Source organism: Aotus nancymaae, unplaced genomic scaffold (assembly GCF_030222135.1).
Source record: "Aotus nancymaae isolate 86718 unplaced genomic scaffold, 86718_ANA_hifiasm-v0.15.2.pri h1tg000010l, whole genome shotgun sequence".
NCBI classification, from domain to species: Eukaryota; Metazoa; Chordata; class Mammalia; order Primates; family Aotidae; genus Aotus; species Aotus nancymaae.
In genome coordinates, this window is record NW_026988421.1 from 34,305,674 (window position 1) to 34,323,892 (window position 18,219).

The 18,219-nt window shown below is 45.2% G+C and overlaps 1 protein-coding gene across 2 annotated transcripts in view; it reads left to right on the plus strand.

Annotated features, from left to right (window-relative positions):
- BLNK (B cell linker) overlaps positions 1–18,219 on the plus strand; it is a 72,226-nt gene that overhangs the window by 35,591 nt on the left and 18,416 nt on the right. The window contains exons 5-9 of one of the 2 annotated variants that reach the window (XM_012439456.2): positions 1,329–1,485; positions 3,602–3,765; positions 10,893–10,974; positions 12,500–12,571; positions 17,924–17,993. In XM_012439456.2, the coding sequence (XP_012294879.2) occupies positions 1,329–1,485; positions 3,602–3,765; positions 10,893–10,974; positions 12,500–12,571; positions 17,924–17,993 (545 nt within the window). The remainder of the gene's footprint in view (positions 1–1,328; positions 1,486–3,601; positions 3,766–10,892; positions 10,975–12,499; positions 12,572–17,923; positions 17,994–18,219) is intronic. The other variant, XM_012439457.2, reaches the window with a different exon arrangement.

An 18,219-nucleotide genomic window follows, 5' to 3' on the forward strand; every position in this document is an offset into this window, starting at 1 on the left:
TATGTACAAACCGTATATACATAAACTATCTCTGAAAAACATGCACAAGAAGCCTGGTAACTCTGTTTGCCTCTACGGGCAGAAGCAGAGAAGCTGAGAAGGAGACTGCACCTTACATCCTTCTGAGCTGTTTGGACTTTAGACCATGACAATGCATTTTAAATATGGACTTAAATAAAATGTGTAAAAAAAAAACCCGACCAAGTGCAGTGGCTTAGACTGCAATCTCAGCACTTAGAGAGGCTGACTTGGGTGGATCACCTGAGGTCAGAAGTTCGAGACCAGCCTGGCCAGCGTGGCAAAACCACTTTACTAAAAATACAAAAATTAGCCGAGCATGGTGGTGTGCTCCTATAATCCCAGCTACTTGGGAGGCTGAGACAGGAAAATAGCTCGAACCCAGGAAGTGGAGGTTGCAGTGAGCCAAGATCATGCCACTGCACTCCAGCCTGGGAAACAGAGTGAGAATCCAGCTCAAAAAAATAAAAAAAAACAAAACTAAAGAGAGTGGACTCTGAGTCTATTTAAAGACTTGATCCTGCAGCTTACCAACTCTGCTTGAAATTTTTTAAAATCTCATCTGAAAGATAACTAGCTGGCCCTGTGTATCTCTTCACCCTCTTCGTATTAAACCTACTTTCACTTCAGTTATCAGCATTCATAACAGATAAAACCCATTGGTTATTCTATTTTATTGGGTCCTTTTTCTATCTTTTTTTTCTTTTTCTTTTTTTGAGACAGAGTCTTGCTTTATCACTGAGGCTGGTGTGCAATGGCATGATCTCGGCTCACTGCAACCTCCACCTCCTGGGTTCAAGTGATTCTTCTGCCTCAGCTTCCCAAGTAGCTGGGACTACAGGCACGCACCTCCACACCCAGCTAATTTTTTTAATTTTTGGTAGAGATGAGGTTTCACCCTGTTTCCCAGGCTGGTCTCCTGAGCTCAGGCGATCTGTCCACCTTGACTTCCCAAAGTGCTAGGATTACAGGCGTGAGCCACTGCACCAGCCCCTTTTTCTATCTTTTAAAAATAGGTTTTATTATCCCCTACTGTTATTCCTTGTGGATCTACAGAGGGTCAACTCCCAATAGCGTTAAGTAGTTCATGTGTCCCCCCAGGACAGCACAGTGGTCGAAGAGATAAACTTTGGAGGTAGAAATGCCTGCTTCAAACCCCAGCTTTGCCTCTTACCGACTGCCTAGCCTTGGCAACCTCTCCAAGCCTTGGCATCACTGCTTCAGCCTCCCAAGGCAGCAATGGTCCTGACTGATGGCCAGGGCAGCACAGACAGGGATGCCAAGCACAGTAACTGCATCTGCACTTGCAGGACAGCGACTATGAAAATCCAGATGAGCACTCGGACTCAGAGATGTATGTGATGCCTGCCGAGGAGAATGTGGACGACAGCTACGAGCCGCCTCCGGTGGAGCAGGAGACCAGGCCGGTTCACCCAGCCCTGCCCTTCGCCAGGGGCGAGTATGTAGGTGAGGCCCCCCCGCAGACCTGGGCACTCTGCCTTCCAGGCCCATGAGGAGGTGGGGTGGCCAAGATTGCAGGGTGGGGGCAAACCTGGCTGCTGCCTGAGGGCCTCTGCCTGCCTCCCACTCCCATCACCTCCAAGCAGGGGATCTGGTCTCTCAGTTAATGAAGCTCAAGCTGTAAGGGTTTCTCATTCCAGGGGAACAGGCGTCTTTCCTAGATGGGGAATATTGAAAGCAGCCAAAAATAAATAAATAAGTAAAACCAGCATACCCTGATCATTGTGCCCCTGCCCAACAGTCACAGGGAAGGCAACCCTGAGATTAGTCCCCACTTTTAGGGCCTTGTGTGCTCCAGATGCTGGAATTTCTCTTAAGTCTGTACAGAACGATGACCTTCAAGGATCCCAGTGTCTGCCTGTCCTTCTTCCCATGCCTAGTCCAGACTGTGGCATTTTACCAGCGGGTACAGGTGCTCAGAAGCCCCAAGCTTGGAATCAGCCTCATGGGTTAAATGGACACAGCTTCGCAGCTTGTGTCTGGGCATACGCGTCTTCTTTTTTTTTTTTTTTAAGGCAGAGTCTTGCTCTGTCACCCAGGCTGGAGTGCAGCGGCATGAAATCGGCTCACTGCAACCTCTGCCTCCTGGGTTCAACCTCCTGCCTCAGCCTCTCAAATAGCTGGGATCACAGATGCCTACCACCACACCCGGCTAATTTTTGTATTTTTAGTAGAGACAGAATTTCCTCATGTTGGCCAGGCTGGTCTCCAATCCCTGCAGTGCACCAGAACTATGCTAAGCACTGAGCATTCAGCTGCAAGCAAGACGGACATACTCTCAGAGCTCTTCTAATTTACAGATGAGTGCTTTCCCCTGGGGGTCTACTTAGCCCCCTCAATAATCTTGTGAAAGAGGTCAGAGGAATGAACTGACTGGGCCAAGGTTCTCTAAGTGATGGAGTTGGGATTCAAGCCAGGCCTCTCAGCTCCCGAAGCCCAGCTCTTCACAACTCTGCTCTAGGTACCACTCACCATACTTGCTGAATGACCCTTTTCAGTCATCATAGCAACCCTGAGAAGGAAACAGCTGCTGCAATTCAGGGTGGTTAAGTGGCTCACTCAAGAGCACACTCTTGGCCCGGCACAGTGGCTCACACCTGTAATCTTAGCACTTTGGGAGGCCTAAGTAGGTGGATCACCTGATGTCAGGAGTTCAAGACCAGCCTGGCCAACATGGTAAAACCCCTTCTCTACTAAAAATACAAAAATTAGCCAGGCGTGGTGGTGGGTGTCTGTAATCTCAGTGACTCAGGAGGCTGAGGCAGGAGAATCACTTGAACCTGGGAGGCAGAGGTTGCAGTGAACAGAGATCACACCACTCCAGTCTGGTCAACAGAGCAAGACTCTGCCTCAAAAATAAAAATAAAAAATAAAAATGAAAAACGTGAGTCCCAGAGAGGTTGAATAATCAGCCCAAAGAGCATAGCTAGTGAATGGCAGAGGAGGGGACAGAACCCAGATCCAGTTGGCCTCAGAGCCTGAACTCCTTTTCTGATACCTGCTGAGAAGGACAGTCCTGGATTAAAGGAATCCCAAAGATTCCTTGTGAATGGAGCGAAATCACTGAGGGGAGGAGCATGGTGGTGGACCCACATGAGTAATCACCACCTGGATACACTTTAGCATATCCCGGGGAACTCTTCCAACCCATAATGCCAGGCTCCTCCTGAGGAGTTTGAACATTGCAGGTTAAGCCCAGGTCTTGGCATCTTTAAAAGGCAGGAGCACCCCACCCCTGCCCCATGGCCTCCAGTGCTGCTTCCATCCCCTCTGTGGGGCCAAGTGTTGGGCTGTTGGCGCTCCTGAACCTCTGGATTTCCATCACTGCCCTGGAAGGATGTTTTTGATGAGGACATTCTTCCAGTTTTTGTCATTTAAGTCAATGGGCAGTTGAAATTTTTGGCCTAACATTTCACTTTACTCTTAAGGACTGCCCCGTGGGTCATATGTGGCTACGTAGACAGACACCCATGCTTTTACAGTTTCTAGATCTCAATGGCTTCCACTCAGGAAATGATCCAGAGCCTCTTTTATGTTATTTTTTTTGTTTGTTCCTTTCAAGACAATCGATCAAGCCAGAGGCATTCCCCACCCTTCAGCAAGACACTTCCCAGTAGGCCCAGCTGGCCTTCGGAGAAAGCAAGGCTCACCTCCACCCTGCCGGCCCTGACTACTCTGCAGAAACCTCAAGTCCCAGCCAAACCCAAAAGCCTCCTTGAGGATGAGGTAAAGTAAATCTGTCCCAAAGGCTTCCCAGGACACAGGGCAGTGGGGTACGGGGGAGCAGCCGGGACAGTCTGCCCGCTGGCTGTCCTCCTTTACAACCTGCTCTTGACAGCCCCCTCTAACTCTCCACTGTTATACCAAAGGAACTTGGTTTTCTCTAAAATGGCTTATTGGAAGCATGTCAGTTTACCAGAAGTGTATGATAAAATATCAGTACTGAGTCTCATATTATCCCCTCCTTCTTTCCTGTGGCTTCCTGTGAATCTCTTCTTTCCTGAATAAGATGTTCTTCCCCTCTCTTTATTCTCCTTTGCTTCTCTGTCCTGTTGTTACCGACAGCAAATCTGTACAGGGCTGCAGCAAACTCAACTTTTGCCTTCTCAGAAGAAAGAATTTAACTGAGGGGCATAAGGTAGAAGGAGAAACTGAGGCAAGTTTCAGTGAAGGAATGAAAAGAAGTCAAGTACACTTAGAAGAGGGCCAAGCGGATGACTGGAGAGACTGCGTGCAGTTTGACCTTTGACTTGGGGTTTTATATGTGGCCATACTTCCGGGGTCTTGCGTCCCTTCTCCCCTGATTCTTCCTTGGGGTGTGCTGTCCGCTTGTGCGCTTAGGAGGTGAGCATGCACAGTGTTTATCAGAGTTGTACCCACGCTCTCTTGAGGCATTCTTGCCTTACCAGCGAACGTTTGTAGGTCAAATACCAGTTAAACGCTGACATTTTGCCTCTTAATGCACGTGCTTGAACCCACTTGCCCAACTTTTGAGATCTTATCAGGAAACTGCTCATCACCAGTTTCAGGTGTTTTGTATCTATTAGGAGACTGCCTTTTCCTGGCGCGGGCTATGACCAATTATTATTTTAGAGAAACAGTTAACAACCACCTGACTATCACCTGACGGTTGCCTGACATTCCTGGGGCAGGAGAGCCCTCTCCTGCCCTGGTCATGCCTGGCTAGCTATTATACCCACTGTAACACTGTCTCCACCTTGCTTCTTTCCTCCACCTTCTCTTCTCTCTGCTCCTCCACTTTCCTCTTCTCAGAGGCAGAGGGTGACATGAGACAAGATGTACGACGGAGATCGCTAGTCTGTAAGGTGCCCCTACACAACCTGTGGAGGAGCTGACCCCTCACTTCCTTTGACAGCTTTCGCTTCTCACTTCCTCCCTCCCCACGCATGCCCACCCGCTCACCACCGCCACCAGGTGTCCAGAGACCCACCTTCCCAGGTGGCCCAGCACCCAACTCTAGGCTTCCCTCCTCGATCTCCCCTCTCAGCGCCTAGTGTTTGTGTGTCATTTTCCCTATGGAATTGCTCCTATTTGAAAATGAATAGGTAAACTCATCCAAACTGTTATAATAACTGATAAAGCCTAATGTGTTATGGCTCCCAGAGGTCCCTGCATTTTAAATAAGGACAGACAGCAGCCTGTAGCTTCTCTAAGAAATAACTTGCCTGTAGAGGGTAAAACCTATGGCTTACACACGTCATGAAATGACCTTCATTCACCTTAATATAATTTGCAGCCCAGCAGGAGACTGAAAAGATGGACTTTTAAATCAAAATAAAGGCAGCCTCTAGGCCCAATTCCTGCTTTGACCCTTCTAGGTGTATGATTTGGGGCAAGCTAGATAACTTCTTTGAGTCTGTTTTTCATCTCCGTTATTTTGAGAAATTAATAAGAGAACATACGTACAGCACTAAATACAGTGCCTCACTCACAGAGGGGTTTCATATATGTCAGATTCCTTTCTACTATATTCTAGATTCTTTACGAAAACCAGTTTTCTAGTTTCTTCTGAAAACTGAACATCTGGCAACACCAGGCCAGCTGTGGCCTCAAAGCAGCTGGGCCCCCGGGCACCCCGCCCCTCTCAGCTGTGAATCCCTGGTCCCTGTTCTGATTTGTCATCGTTCCCACAACGCATGCAGTACATATACACACCCCCACCCTGCACACACTCCTCCTATTAGCTACCCATCTGAGAGGTGATATTGTCTTTTCAAGGGTGGGAATAGAGTGGCAAGAAGAAGCTGAGCAGGGGAGGGGACGGGATGGGGAGACCAGCTGTTAGGGTCTCACTGTAAATTCCTTCAACATTTGGCAAATCCATATGAAGACACAAATTCAGATATAGAATGCAAATGAATACTGCAGATTATGTAAGGCTCTTCATTTCTGTAAATAACTGAGAATGGACCCCAGGGAGGCAAGGCAGAGTTTTGCTAATAGCAGCCTTGTGGAGGTGGCTCAGGCAAGTCTGCACCAGTGGGAAAAAGAGAAATATGAAAGTGAGGGTGTTCTGGAATGGGCAGATGGAGAGCCAGTATAAGAAAGGTGTAAAAACAAACAAACAAACAAACAGAGGCCAACATTAAGATGTGGCTGAACCATTAGCTGGGAAAAGAAGTAAAGTACAAGCATAAATAAAAATGTTTAACCCTGCTCTACAGGTTATAGGCAAAATATAGAGATACAGGCTAAACAGAGAGCTGGAGGTGAGGCAAAGACACTTGGGGGGAAGGAGCATCTGTGCTCTAATGAGAGTGGCTAACACTTGGTGAATGCTGTGTATCCACTGGTATTCTGATTCATTATCTCATCAAATCCTCACACCAATTCTATGAAGTCTGTCATCACCCCCACTTTACAGATGAGGAAACAAAGGTGTAAAGGGGCTAAAAAAAACTCGTCCAAGGTCACAAAGGGAATATACTTGGCTTAGAGGGTATTGTTGTTAGAATTCAATAAAATAATGTATGTAAATCTTTTAAATGTTCATATGAGTGGTAATGAGGATGCAGCTCATATGGGCATCTAATAGCTACTCAAACTGACTCCTGCTAAGTAACAGGATATGGGGCAATGGGAAAGTGAAAATAAGATAAATTCATGCCATCCCTATTTTTCAAATCTGTAGTCCTAAGGGGAGGCAAACACGTAAACACTTATGACAAATGTCTTATTAATACTGAAACATCTGAACATTGGAGTCGATCTAAGATGATTTTTAATTTACTTTTAACTTTGAATCATGTCACTGTAATAATTGAAGAAGGATTTCTTGTACCTGTAGGTCATAGTAGTAGAATAATCTATGTGGCTTCAAAAGACCAATCACTGATTCACTAACGTCAAGTTTTTGTGTTTTGTTCATGAAATAATGGGGTTGATATTAATGGTATTAAAACATTGCAGCCGTGTCAAAGTGGTCTTATTAGGATATAAAATGTGTTGGTTCCTGGTCACTTGCTTATTTCAGCAATAATAACTTTAAAGCATTGAACTGCAATGCTGGGAATATACATTGTACATTCCTTCTCCTCAAACCCTGTAAAGATGAGAGAGTTGGGCAGACACTACAGACAGAATTTGTTGAGATTGGATCAAGTCTTTTTTCCATCATTCTTCTTTTGGAATACAAATGTCTCCATTCTAGAAATGTCGCTGAAGTGGCATCATGGTCTGGGGTAAATACCCAGGGTTCATCGTTTCGCATCAAAAACGTTAATGACACGGACACATGTAGGTAGGTTAAGGAGCAGAAAGTTTAACAGACAGAAAAGAGAGGAGAGCATCTCTCTCTCTCTCTCTCTCTCTTGCAAGACAGTGGCATCTGAAAGGGAAAACTGGGCCTGCAGTGGACCATAACAGATTTTATAGGCAGGCTTCAGGCAGTGATGTCTGATTCACATAAGGCCCACAGATTGGTTTGATCAGGTGTGACATTTACAGGGTGGGGAAGAGGCTGGTGGCTCTACCCTAATCTTAATATGCAAATGAGTTTTCTACTTGGCCAGTGCCACCTTGTCTGCTCCTTACTGTACACGTGGCTGGCAAAAAGAAGGAATGACAGCCACCATTTTGATCATGCCTAGTACAGGTAGCATTTTCCTATTGGCACAACTGCCGGCACTCACCCATGCAAGCTTCCAGCTCGCTTGCCTGTATCTGCAGCTTGATTTTACAGGCTGCTCTTAGTTAGAAAAGAAAACGATTTTTGGGCTGCTTTTTATTAACAGGAAAACCTAACCAAGGACAGCTTACCTTCACTATCTGCATAAGTAATGTTTTCTTAACTCCTATATCATCATCACTCTAAACAGGTCAGATCCTGAACACTGCAGATAAAAACATTTTCTGTAATCAAGCACTAGAACATAACAAGTACAAAATTGAGAATACAGAGGAAAGAATAAATTTTGAAGTGGTTAAGTAGGACTGGGTTAGGGCCTGGAGTTTGCAACTTCCCTACATCCATTCAGACAACATTGCTGAGTGTCAGTACCAATGTTCTGTGTTCAGATATAGGATACTTAAGGATTTTGTTGACTACAGGGTTTCAGAGGATGGGCATGTCTCCTGGGGCTCAGCCTCTCCTTTTATTGGAACTAACTCCTAGAAGAGAAGTTGGGTTCTAATAAACCATGTCACTCTGACTACTAACGAATCCAAAAAGGTGGACCCATGGAACCAAAAGGGTCCTGTGGGGATACTGCAGCTACTCAACATCCCATTATTCAAGGCTCTAAGTCAGCGTACCCCAGCCTTGGCTATTGGATTAGTCAATTTCAATTCAATTCAGTGAGGCATTTGACTGCTCAGGCACTGGAAACACAAATACAGAGAAGGAAGAGGCCCTGTCCTTCAGGAGTTCATAGTCTGACACCGTGGGGCCGGAGACGAAGCAGAGATGAGGACCAGGTTCCCTGTGCCACATAGGAGCAAGTGCCTACCTCTGAATGGCAGAATCCAGGAGAACTTCCGATGATTCAGCAATTAACTCCCCACAGGTCATACATCTAGAAAAGAGCCAAGCACAGATTTCCTCCCAGGTCTGTCTGATCCCAAAACCTCATCTCCTCCAGCCAGATCATCTCTAAATATGACTACAGATTGAGACGTGGGAGTAGAATTGCCTGGTGCCATTTGGCCAGGTGAGAGGTAAGGAAAAAGATGAGAAATAGCAATTAAATGAAGAGAGGGTAGATAAGACAGAAAGAGGAGGAGGAGGATGGAAGGTACTAGAATGTTGTAGATAAAAGTATGGGTGCTAAATTCTTGAACTGCTTGAGTGCAAATCCTGGATCTACCACTTTTTTTTTTTTTTTTTTGAGATAAGTTCTCATTCTGTTGCCAAGGCTAGAGTGCAGTAGTGAGATCACGACTCACTGCAGCCTCAGCTTCCTGGGCTCAAACAACCTTCCCACCTCAGCCTCTGGAGTAGCTGGGACTACAGGCACACACCATCATGTTTGCCTAATTTTTCTATATTTTTTGTAAAGACAGGGTTTCACCATGTTTCCCAGGCTGGTTTTGAACTCCGGGACTGTAGCTATCCACCTGCCTCAGCCTCCCGAAGTGCTGGGATTACAGGCATGAGCCACTGTGCCTGTCTGGGTCTACCACTTTTAAACTTGACAACTTGAGCAAAATACTTATATTTCTGTGCCTCAGTTTCTTCATCTTGAAATGGAACTAATAGTGGTACCTCAGTTATTGTGTTGTTAGAAGGATTAAATGAGAAAACACATGTAAAGCACATAGAAGAACACCTGGTAATAAATTTTTGTTCTTGTTTCTCCCAGTACCCTTCTTGGCTGCCCACCAGGGCAGGTGGTAAAAACCACTTTTGAGATCTGGTTACCTCATTTGTGTCTTGTCAGTATAAAATTCCTCCTTCCCTACGTTTATGGTCATTTAATTATCAACAAAAGTGCTAAGACAATTCGACGGAGAAAGAATGTTTTTTAAACAAATGGTGCTAGGTAAATGGTGCTAGATTTATCCACAGGCAAAAGAATGAAATTGGATTTTTAATCTCACACCATAAACAAAAATTAACTGAAAACGTATCGTAGAACTAACTGTAAGAGCTAAGACTATAAAACTCTTAGAGGAAAACACAGGTATGAGTCTTTGTAAGCTTTGGGTTAGGCAATGGTTTCTTAGATATGACACTAAAAGTACTTTCAGATGTGACATCCAAAAGTGCTTTTGGTACATTTATACCAAAAGTACAGGCAATAAAAGAAGAAATAGATAAAACAGACTTCAAAATTTAAACATTTTGTGCTACCAGTGTTGCCAATAAGAAAGTAAAAAAGCAACCTACAGAATGGAAGAAAAGGTTTGCAAATTGTAAATCGGGTGAAGAACTTATAACTAGAATATGTAAATAACTCACAACTCAATAAAAAGATAAATAACCCAATTAAAAATGGGCAAAGATTTGAATAGACATTTCTCCAAAGAATATACAAAAATCGTCAATAAGTATATAAAAAGATACTCAACATCATTAGTCATCAGGGAAATGCAAATCAAAAGTATAACGAGATACCATTTTGCTCACACAAGGATGGCTGTAATGAAAAGGATGGTAACAAGTGTTGGTGAGGATATGGAGAAACTGGAGCCCTCATACATTTCTGGCATGAACGAAAAATGGTGCAGCCACTTTGGAAAACAGTTTGGCAGTTTCTCCAACTGTTAAACGCAGAGCTACCACATGACTCAACAATTTCACTTCTAGGATATTCCCAAGAGAAATGCACGTCTACACAAAAACTTGTACGTGAATGGTCATGACAGTCTTATTCATTACAGCCAAAACGTGGAAAACACTCAAATGCCCATCAACTGATGAATGGATAAACAAATGTAGCATACTCATATAATAGAATATTATTTGGCAATAAGAAAGACTGGAGTTGTGATACATACTAGACCACAGGAAAACCTTGAAAACATTAAACTAAGTGAAAGAATTCTCAAAAGGCTACAGATTGTATCATTTCATGTATATGCAATGTCCACAATGGGCAAAATCTATAGAGAAAGCAAGTAGATTTGTGGTCAAGGGAGGAGCAGATGGGGAGTGACTAATGGGTGCAAGCTTTCTTTTTGGGGTGATAAAAATGTCTGAAAATTAGATTGCGGTGATGGTTGCATACTTCTGTGAATACACTAAAAGTCACCAAATTGTACAATTTACATAGTAGACTGTTATGGTATGTGAATTGCATCTCAATAATGCTTTTTTTGAAAAATCACTCCCTCCCATGTAGTCAACTATGTATGTACAGCATTCTCCTCATTCAGTTTTATATTTCTATTAGGCCGATTATGTGGTCCCCGTGGAAGATAATGATGAAAACTATATTCATCCCACAGAAAGCAGCTCACCTCCACCTGAAAAAGGTAAGAGGTTGTCGTTTTAAGCACCTGAAAATTTTTAGTAGTTGATCGGGACGTCCAAGAGTATTCGGTAGTAAGCACTTAGAGGCTCAGAAATGAGTGCCCGGGCCTTTCTCCCCTGGGGCACAGTGTGTGCTTCTTTGCCTGGTTGGGCAGAGAGCATCAGTGACAATCCATCTCTGTGTTTCATAGCCCTTCCCTGCCTTCCCCTTCCTCTTCCATGATTTAATCCTCCCACCTCAAATTATAAAAGCACCTGTGTGGCTCTCTTCAGCTGCCCTCGCTTCAAATGGATTTCTCATAAAACCTAATACAGTGCCGCAAGCCACCATGTTGGCCTTGTAAACACTGCACCAGGAACAGTTTCTGCAGAGGCGTGAACAAGAAAGAGTGAAATATGCCCTGAGTCCTGGTTCTTTAAATTTAGTAATATGTTATGCCTACAAGAAACATTTCGTCTGTAAACCCTTCGCAGCACAACAAATGCTGTAACAAATGAATCACCTTAAAAAGCCAGTGCTACGTAAGATTAGGCATGGAAACAGGGTATGTTTACTCTGGATATAGTCACTGTGGAGAATAGGATCCAGTACAAGTGATACTTCTTCAGGTAACATTACTCCTCTAGTACTCTCAGCTCCATGGTAGCCATATTCAGTTTTAGTCCGCCATCGTGTAGCAACCTCCCCCGTACTCCATACCTATCACCAACAGCTTCAAGACCCACCTGAATTCCCAAGCCATCCATTACCACAAAACGACAAATACACGTTCCCTCTTTCCCAACCCCTCTTAAAAACAAATAAATACGGTGGCTCACGCCTGTAATCCCAGCACTTTGGGAGGCTGAGGCAGGCGGATCACGAGGTCAAGAGATCGAGACCATCCTGGCCAACATGGTGAAACCCCATCTCTTCTAAAAAATACAAAAATTAGCTGGGCATGGTGGCACGCACCTGTAGTCCCAGCTACTCGGGAGGCTGAGGCAGGAGAATTGCTTGAACCCAGGAGGCAGAGATTGCAGTGAGCCGAGATTGCTCCATTGCACTCCAGCCTGGCGCCTGGCGACAGAGCAAGACTCTGACTCAAAAAAAAAAAACACAAATAAATAAAATCCAAGAGCAATGATGTGTATTGCACGTGGTAGGGGTGGTGGGCTATCAATTGGGCCTCTCCAGTAAGGGGTTCAATACACTCCTGATGAAAAACAAAAACAATAAAACTCTTTTATCTCCTAGACCTCCCATTCGGCAAACAAAATTTCAAGTCATTATTCACTTTAACATGATCCCTATCGTCAAATAATCAAATAATAATATATCAAATTATAAATCTATCATTGATATTTCCATTCTAAAGATGTTTCTTCTGAGAAGGCTTCTTTTATTGGTTTGTGTGTCTAACAACTGTGTCTCTCATTCTTTGCAAATTCTCTGGGCTGATCATCATTTTTCCCTGAGTGTGAATTTCCCTAAGTGGCATGTATTTGTAATGATTACACATATATATATATGTTTGTGTGTTTAAGCTCCCATGGTGAATAGATCAACCAAGCCAAATAACTGCTCAATGCCCGTCTCTCCTCCGGGAACAGCTTCAGGTAAAGTGTATGTGTGATTCGGTTTGGTTTTATGTCTATTCCAAATAAGTAAAACGACTCAGATCAACTATGAAAAAATAATCACTTGTATTTCCAAATGTCTTCATAATGGGAACAGACCAGTCCTCACCCTCATGCACTGTCTGGTGGCACGTGTGTGGAAGGGACCATTTCCCAGGCCCTTTGGCATCTGCTAGACAAGTTCTGGTTTTCATCTACCTTCCTGCGCACGTTGCTGGCTTCTCTGTCTCCCCTCCCCTGACTGAGAGGGTCCCAGAGTTTAGCCCTCAGTTGTCAACCCTCAGTTCTTTCAGAACTTCATGATGGTTACAAGCTTGGTTTTGAGCCAGACAGACCTGGGTTGGAACTCCAGTGTGCCCCGTTACCAGCTATGCCACCCTGGGCTTGTACTTTGCCTCTCCAAGCATCAGATTTTCTTGTCTGTAAATGGAGCTCATAGCCCCTACTCTGTGACAGGAGAATTCAGCAAATGTGAATGCAAAACTCTTAATGAGTGCCTGGCACAGAGGAGTGCTGAGGAGAGAGAACGATTTTTCACTTCTGTAGGGTTCATTGATTATTTGGCCTCACGTCTCAAGTCCACACTGGTAACTCCCTGGCGTCCAACCCTGACCTGACTTCCCTTCTGAACACCTTGGCACTCCCATGCAGGACTCTAAACTTGCTCCTCCCTCCCCTGCGGACACCCCTATTTCTCAATGCATACATCCTCCAGGCTACATGCTCCAAATCCTGCCTTTGTTCTCCCAAATTTGCTGTTCTATTTTAGCTGTGACCACCCTAGTCCGGGCTTTCTTCACTCTGCCAGCTTGCACCTTCTCCTCTGTAGCAGTCCACCAGCCACATCCCTGCCTCTCGGCTCTCTCCTCAGTGACAAGGACTGAGCTGCTGAACTCCTCCAGATGTTACCAGTTTCATCTCACCACAAAGCTAGTTTTTGCCACGTCACCCCTACCCCCAAGCCACGAATGTCCAGTGGTCCCTGGTTGCTCCTATAGGTTTTGGCAACCCCCAAGGCTGAGCCCAGGATACTGAGGGGTACCCATGATCCCCATTAACAGCACAGAGAGGTATAGGAGCCGCCTCTCCAGCATTCTCACGGGCATTTTTCTCCCTCTCTCCCTTTGCCCCTCTCCCCTATGCATACATATGTGCACGCACGCATGCGCGCGCGCGCACACACACACACACACACACACATTCATACACACACTCTCTTCTCTCACAGAGCTGAACACAAGTCATTGAGAGGCTGAACTCTGCTTCCAGAGACAAGCTCCTTGATAGAAAGTGAAAGAAGAGTAGAGTATTTTAGAAATCTTTTCCTGCACTAATTTCCTGTGAAATTATTCACTTTCTTCACCAGTTCTTGTCTTACTTATCCTCTCCCTCAGAACCCACAAGCGCTTTATATGTGGGGAGTGGAGCTCAGAGCCAACTTAGCCAGCTCATCTTATCCTCCGGAGAGACAAAGATCAACATGCCAATCTAAAACATCGTGACCAGGTTGCTTAGGTCCCAGCTGAAGCGGAGACTCCTAACTCCTGATAACTCAGGACAAGGGTTGTTACTGGAACGAAAAACCTTTAACAAATAAATAAATGAAGACCTCAACCCTCCTTCAGAAAAATAGATTACTAATATCTGGTGTCTGCAACTTACAAAGCTCTGCTTGCCTCACAAGGACCTCCTCTTCCTAAAACACACCCAATACTCCAATCAGCCTGTATTTCATGGGTTCTGCTTTTTGGTCTTTGTGTTCTCACTTTTATGACACCAAATCCTACCCATCCTTCAAGACCCAGCTTGAGGCCTCCACCTCCAGGAAGCCTCCTCTGGTTTCTGTAGCCCTCAGAGAGCTCTCCTTTGCAGGAAGTCTCTTCCCCTTACACTTAACCCTTACTTATTCGCTAATTCCTTTGCATCTCAGTCTAATCTTCCTAAGTACATTGCAAGCTCCTTGAAGACCCTGCCTTCAATGTCATTGCTCAGGAGGCTTTACCTGGCCCCACGCTGGGACAGATCCCCGTAGTGCCCTGCACATGCCCTGAGATTTCTGTCTTTCTTTGCTCATAGCTAGGTTTCCAGGGCCTAGCCCAGAATCTGGCTTGGGGGAGGTGCCAAGACAGTGGATGGGTCAGTTGGTTGAGAGGGTGAATGAGTCCTCAAACACTGGTTGTATTAAATATTTAAAGAATCGCCAAGGGGGCTTTAGCCCATTGGATTTATTACTCATAAGTTTGCTATTAACCTAGTATAGCTATATTTTAATACTAGAGACATCAGGTGAAGAAAGCAAATCTAAACAAGAAAATAATGTCCTGGTTATGTGATTTCCACATACAGGTGGGAGCACCTACGGGAGTGGGGAATAAGTAAAATAGTTTTGAAGGGACAATCCTAAACAGGCCGAGTGAGTTTCTGAGTGAGCAAATAGTGGAACCTTCAGAGATGATTTTTACAAAAGAAATGATCAGACTGTGTCTTTGAATAACCATCCATTCCCCTTTAAAGGCTTCAGATAGTCCCCCAATGGTCATCACAAAAGTGTCCATCAGGTGCTAATTGGTGTTTCTGTCAAAGCACCACATCAAGTCAATTTCCTCTGGTCAATATTGCTCTTGGTCCTTTGATAGCCAGTAAGGTGCCTGCCATGACAGTAAATCTGGTGCAGTGACAGCCTCTGCCCTCCCCCTTGTGCTTCATACTGAGAAGCCAGTAGAATGGACTTAGCCCAGACTCCAAAGTCAGAGGTTCAGGTCTTGGCTCTGACACTTACTAGATGCCAGAGTTTGAACAAGTGAAGTCATCTCTGTTTCTTAGTTTCTTCCTCTGAAAAAATAGCACCTATGCCTATGGGTATCATGAGTGGATATCGTGAGAATTCAGTGACTCAGTATAGATGACTTGCACCCATAAAATGCTAGTGCTTTCTTATTATTATTGTTATTATTCGAAAATCCCTTGTTCAACGGGCCTTGATCCATGACCATTCCGGCAGAGATTCTCAGGGAACAATATTGTTTCGTGTGTCACTGGTCCATGAAATAGAGGAGTCATGCTCCATCCTTCCCTAGAACTCTGTCTTCCTGAGGCAAGACCATAGGCTTTCCACCAGTGCTCATGCTGTCCTCTGATCACCAGGAGTGATTCACAGGGAGGGAAAGGGAAAGGAAGGTATTGGCAGACTATCGGAGGTATGCAAGAAAAGCCAGGTGGAAGGTCTGACAGAGATAATACAGTGAGCCAAAGGAGCCCTTGGCATTTCAGAAGAGGGAAAACCCCTGGGATGAAATTCAGCCTTAGACCTTCTTTCTACTTCCTCATTTTTCAGACAAGATTTTGTTCCACTTCCCAGAGATCTTCCATCAGAATCTATGAGTAGCCCAAGTGTACTTTAACAGTGTCAGTCTTAAGTATTCAATTTGATGCACCAGCTACTTAAACACAGTGAGACTCCTACTACACATTCAGGTGACATTTCCGTTTATTGTTTTCTTGTTGTCACAATAAATGTAAGCATTCCAAATGCAGTCTCTTTTCCAAAATGTTTCAAAAACTCAGACCCAGTTCAGGTACAATGGAAGTCAGAGCTGTAATGAATTGGGCATTGCTTCCCGGGGTGCTGGCCGCCGTGTAGAATCCACAGCACCCACTCTTTGCTGTTGCTCCCACCCATGAGGGTTTAGGGAAAGAGTTAGCGGGCTCTGAGTAGAAGCCTGGGGGCCTCTCTCCAGTAACATACATGGGAACGAACTTCCTGATCTCTATTTCAATACTTTTTGAGGTCTTTTCTTCGTCTTGTTTGTGTTTGGATGAGATGATATGGGAGTGCATGTAACATCCCTGTTATAAATTCTGAGAGAGCAGAGGCCTATGTCTGCTTCTTCACCTCTTCCTCTGCCCCTAACACGGTGCCTTCATGTGTTTCACATGTACCAAGTCCTCAATAATGCTTGGTAACGGATCATTACTTCGGTACGTGCTTATCTGTGTTCCACCTCATAAACTAAGACAGTCAGACTGAGGGTAGTAGGTCCAGCCTGTATGTGCAGAGTACTCCCTATAAGTCCATTAGGAATTGTAGGCCAGGCTCCGTGGCTCACGCCTATAATCCCAGCACTTTGGGAGGCCAAGGCAGGTGGATCGCTTGAGTCCAGGAGTTCAAGATCAGCCTGGGCAACATGAAGAAATCCCATATCAACAAAAAAATTAGCCAGATGTGGTGGTATGCACCTGTGGACCCAGCTATTCAGGAGGCTGAGTGGGGAGGATCACTTGAGTCCAGGAATTTGAAGCCTCCAGTAAGTTGTGATCATCCCACTGCACTTCAGCCTGGGTGACAGAACGAAACCCTGTATCAAAAAAAAAAAAGAAAGAAAGGAATTGTGGACTTATACATGTAGTAAGTTCTTAACAAAATACTTACTCAGTTCAGTTGAATGAATGAAGATACCCCTTGGTCTCACTGAGCGATGGTGTTCAGGCTGCTGAGCATATTTGGCTGAGGCAGCTAGGGGATGCTGAGGGGGCTGCCTTGGCTCTGATCTCTCCCCCTCTGGCCCTGCCCTCTGTCCCACAGTAAAGATCCATCTGCCTCTCTCTTACTTCCTCTCTCCTAATGATTATCTGGCTTCTATCTTCAGGAACAGGAAGGGAGGCTGGGTGCAGGAGACAAGACCCTTCAGGTCCCTCCATGACTTGAGAAGATGAGATTTGGGCAGCAGCCTACACTTGTCTCAATTTGTCTATTAAGGAAAATCTGTGGGCAAAGGCCCGGAGAACTCAGAGATGAATGAGTAAATATCCTCCAAATGTGAAGTTAGAGGCATTTTCTATATTTAAATGTGCTTATAAAGGAGCAGTATCTGAGGTCTGTGTCAGGAGTGGCAGGATGGGTCCTCTATCTCTGGGCTTCTCTGCCATGCACATTTGTGCAGTGTGCACAGATGCAGGTGTGAGCTGTTGGCTCCCTCCTGAAGGACCTCTGTAGGGGTCCTCATTGGGCCCTCAGAAGCAGTGGGCTCAGGACTTGCCCCATGGGGCAGGGGTTGGGAGGATGGGTAAGGAGAAGGTCCTTTAGAAATGGTAAGGCGGAGTCCGTAATCCACATCCCAGCTCTGAGCTTATAAACTGACACTTTATAAATGTGTCATCTCCTTTGCCCACAAGTTTTCCTTAATAGCTTCAATATAACTATCTGTATGTGCTTAACTGAAAGCAACACAATATGTGTGAATATTTCTGAGCCTGCCAGAAAGGCCAGCCTCACTGTGACCATAAGCCCCTGGTTCAGGACTTGGGGACTGAGCAGTGTATATGTTTGTGCAGGTCGAAACAGTGGGGCCTGGGAAAGCAAGTCACCTTTACCAGCTGCGCCATCCCCGTTGCCACGGGTAGGGTAAGTACCTGTTGCAGGAAGCAGCTGTTGAGATCTAGGGAGTGGTGATACCCCAGTGCCCTGTTGACTTCATTAGAAGGTCTCCACCCTGTGGCAGGCTGCAACTTGGACCAAGAGTAAGGAACCCTGCTAACATCAAACGAGCCAGGCATGGTGGCTCATGCCTATAATCCCAACACTTTGGGAGGCCGAGGCAGGCAGATCACTGAGGCCAGGAGTTCAAAAC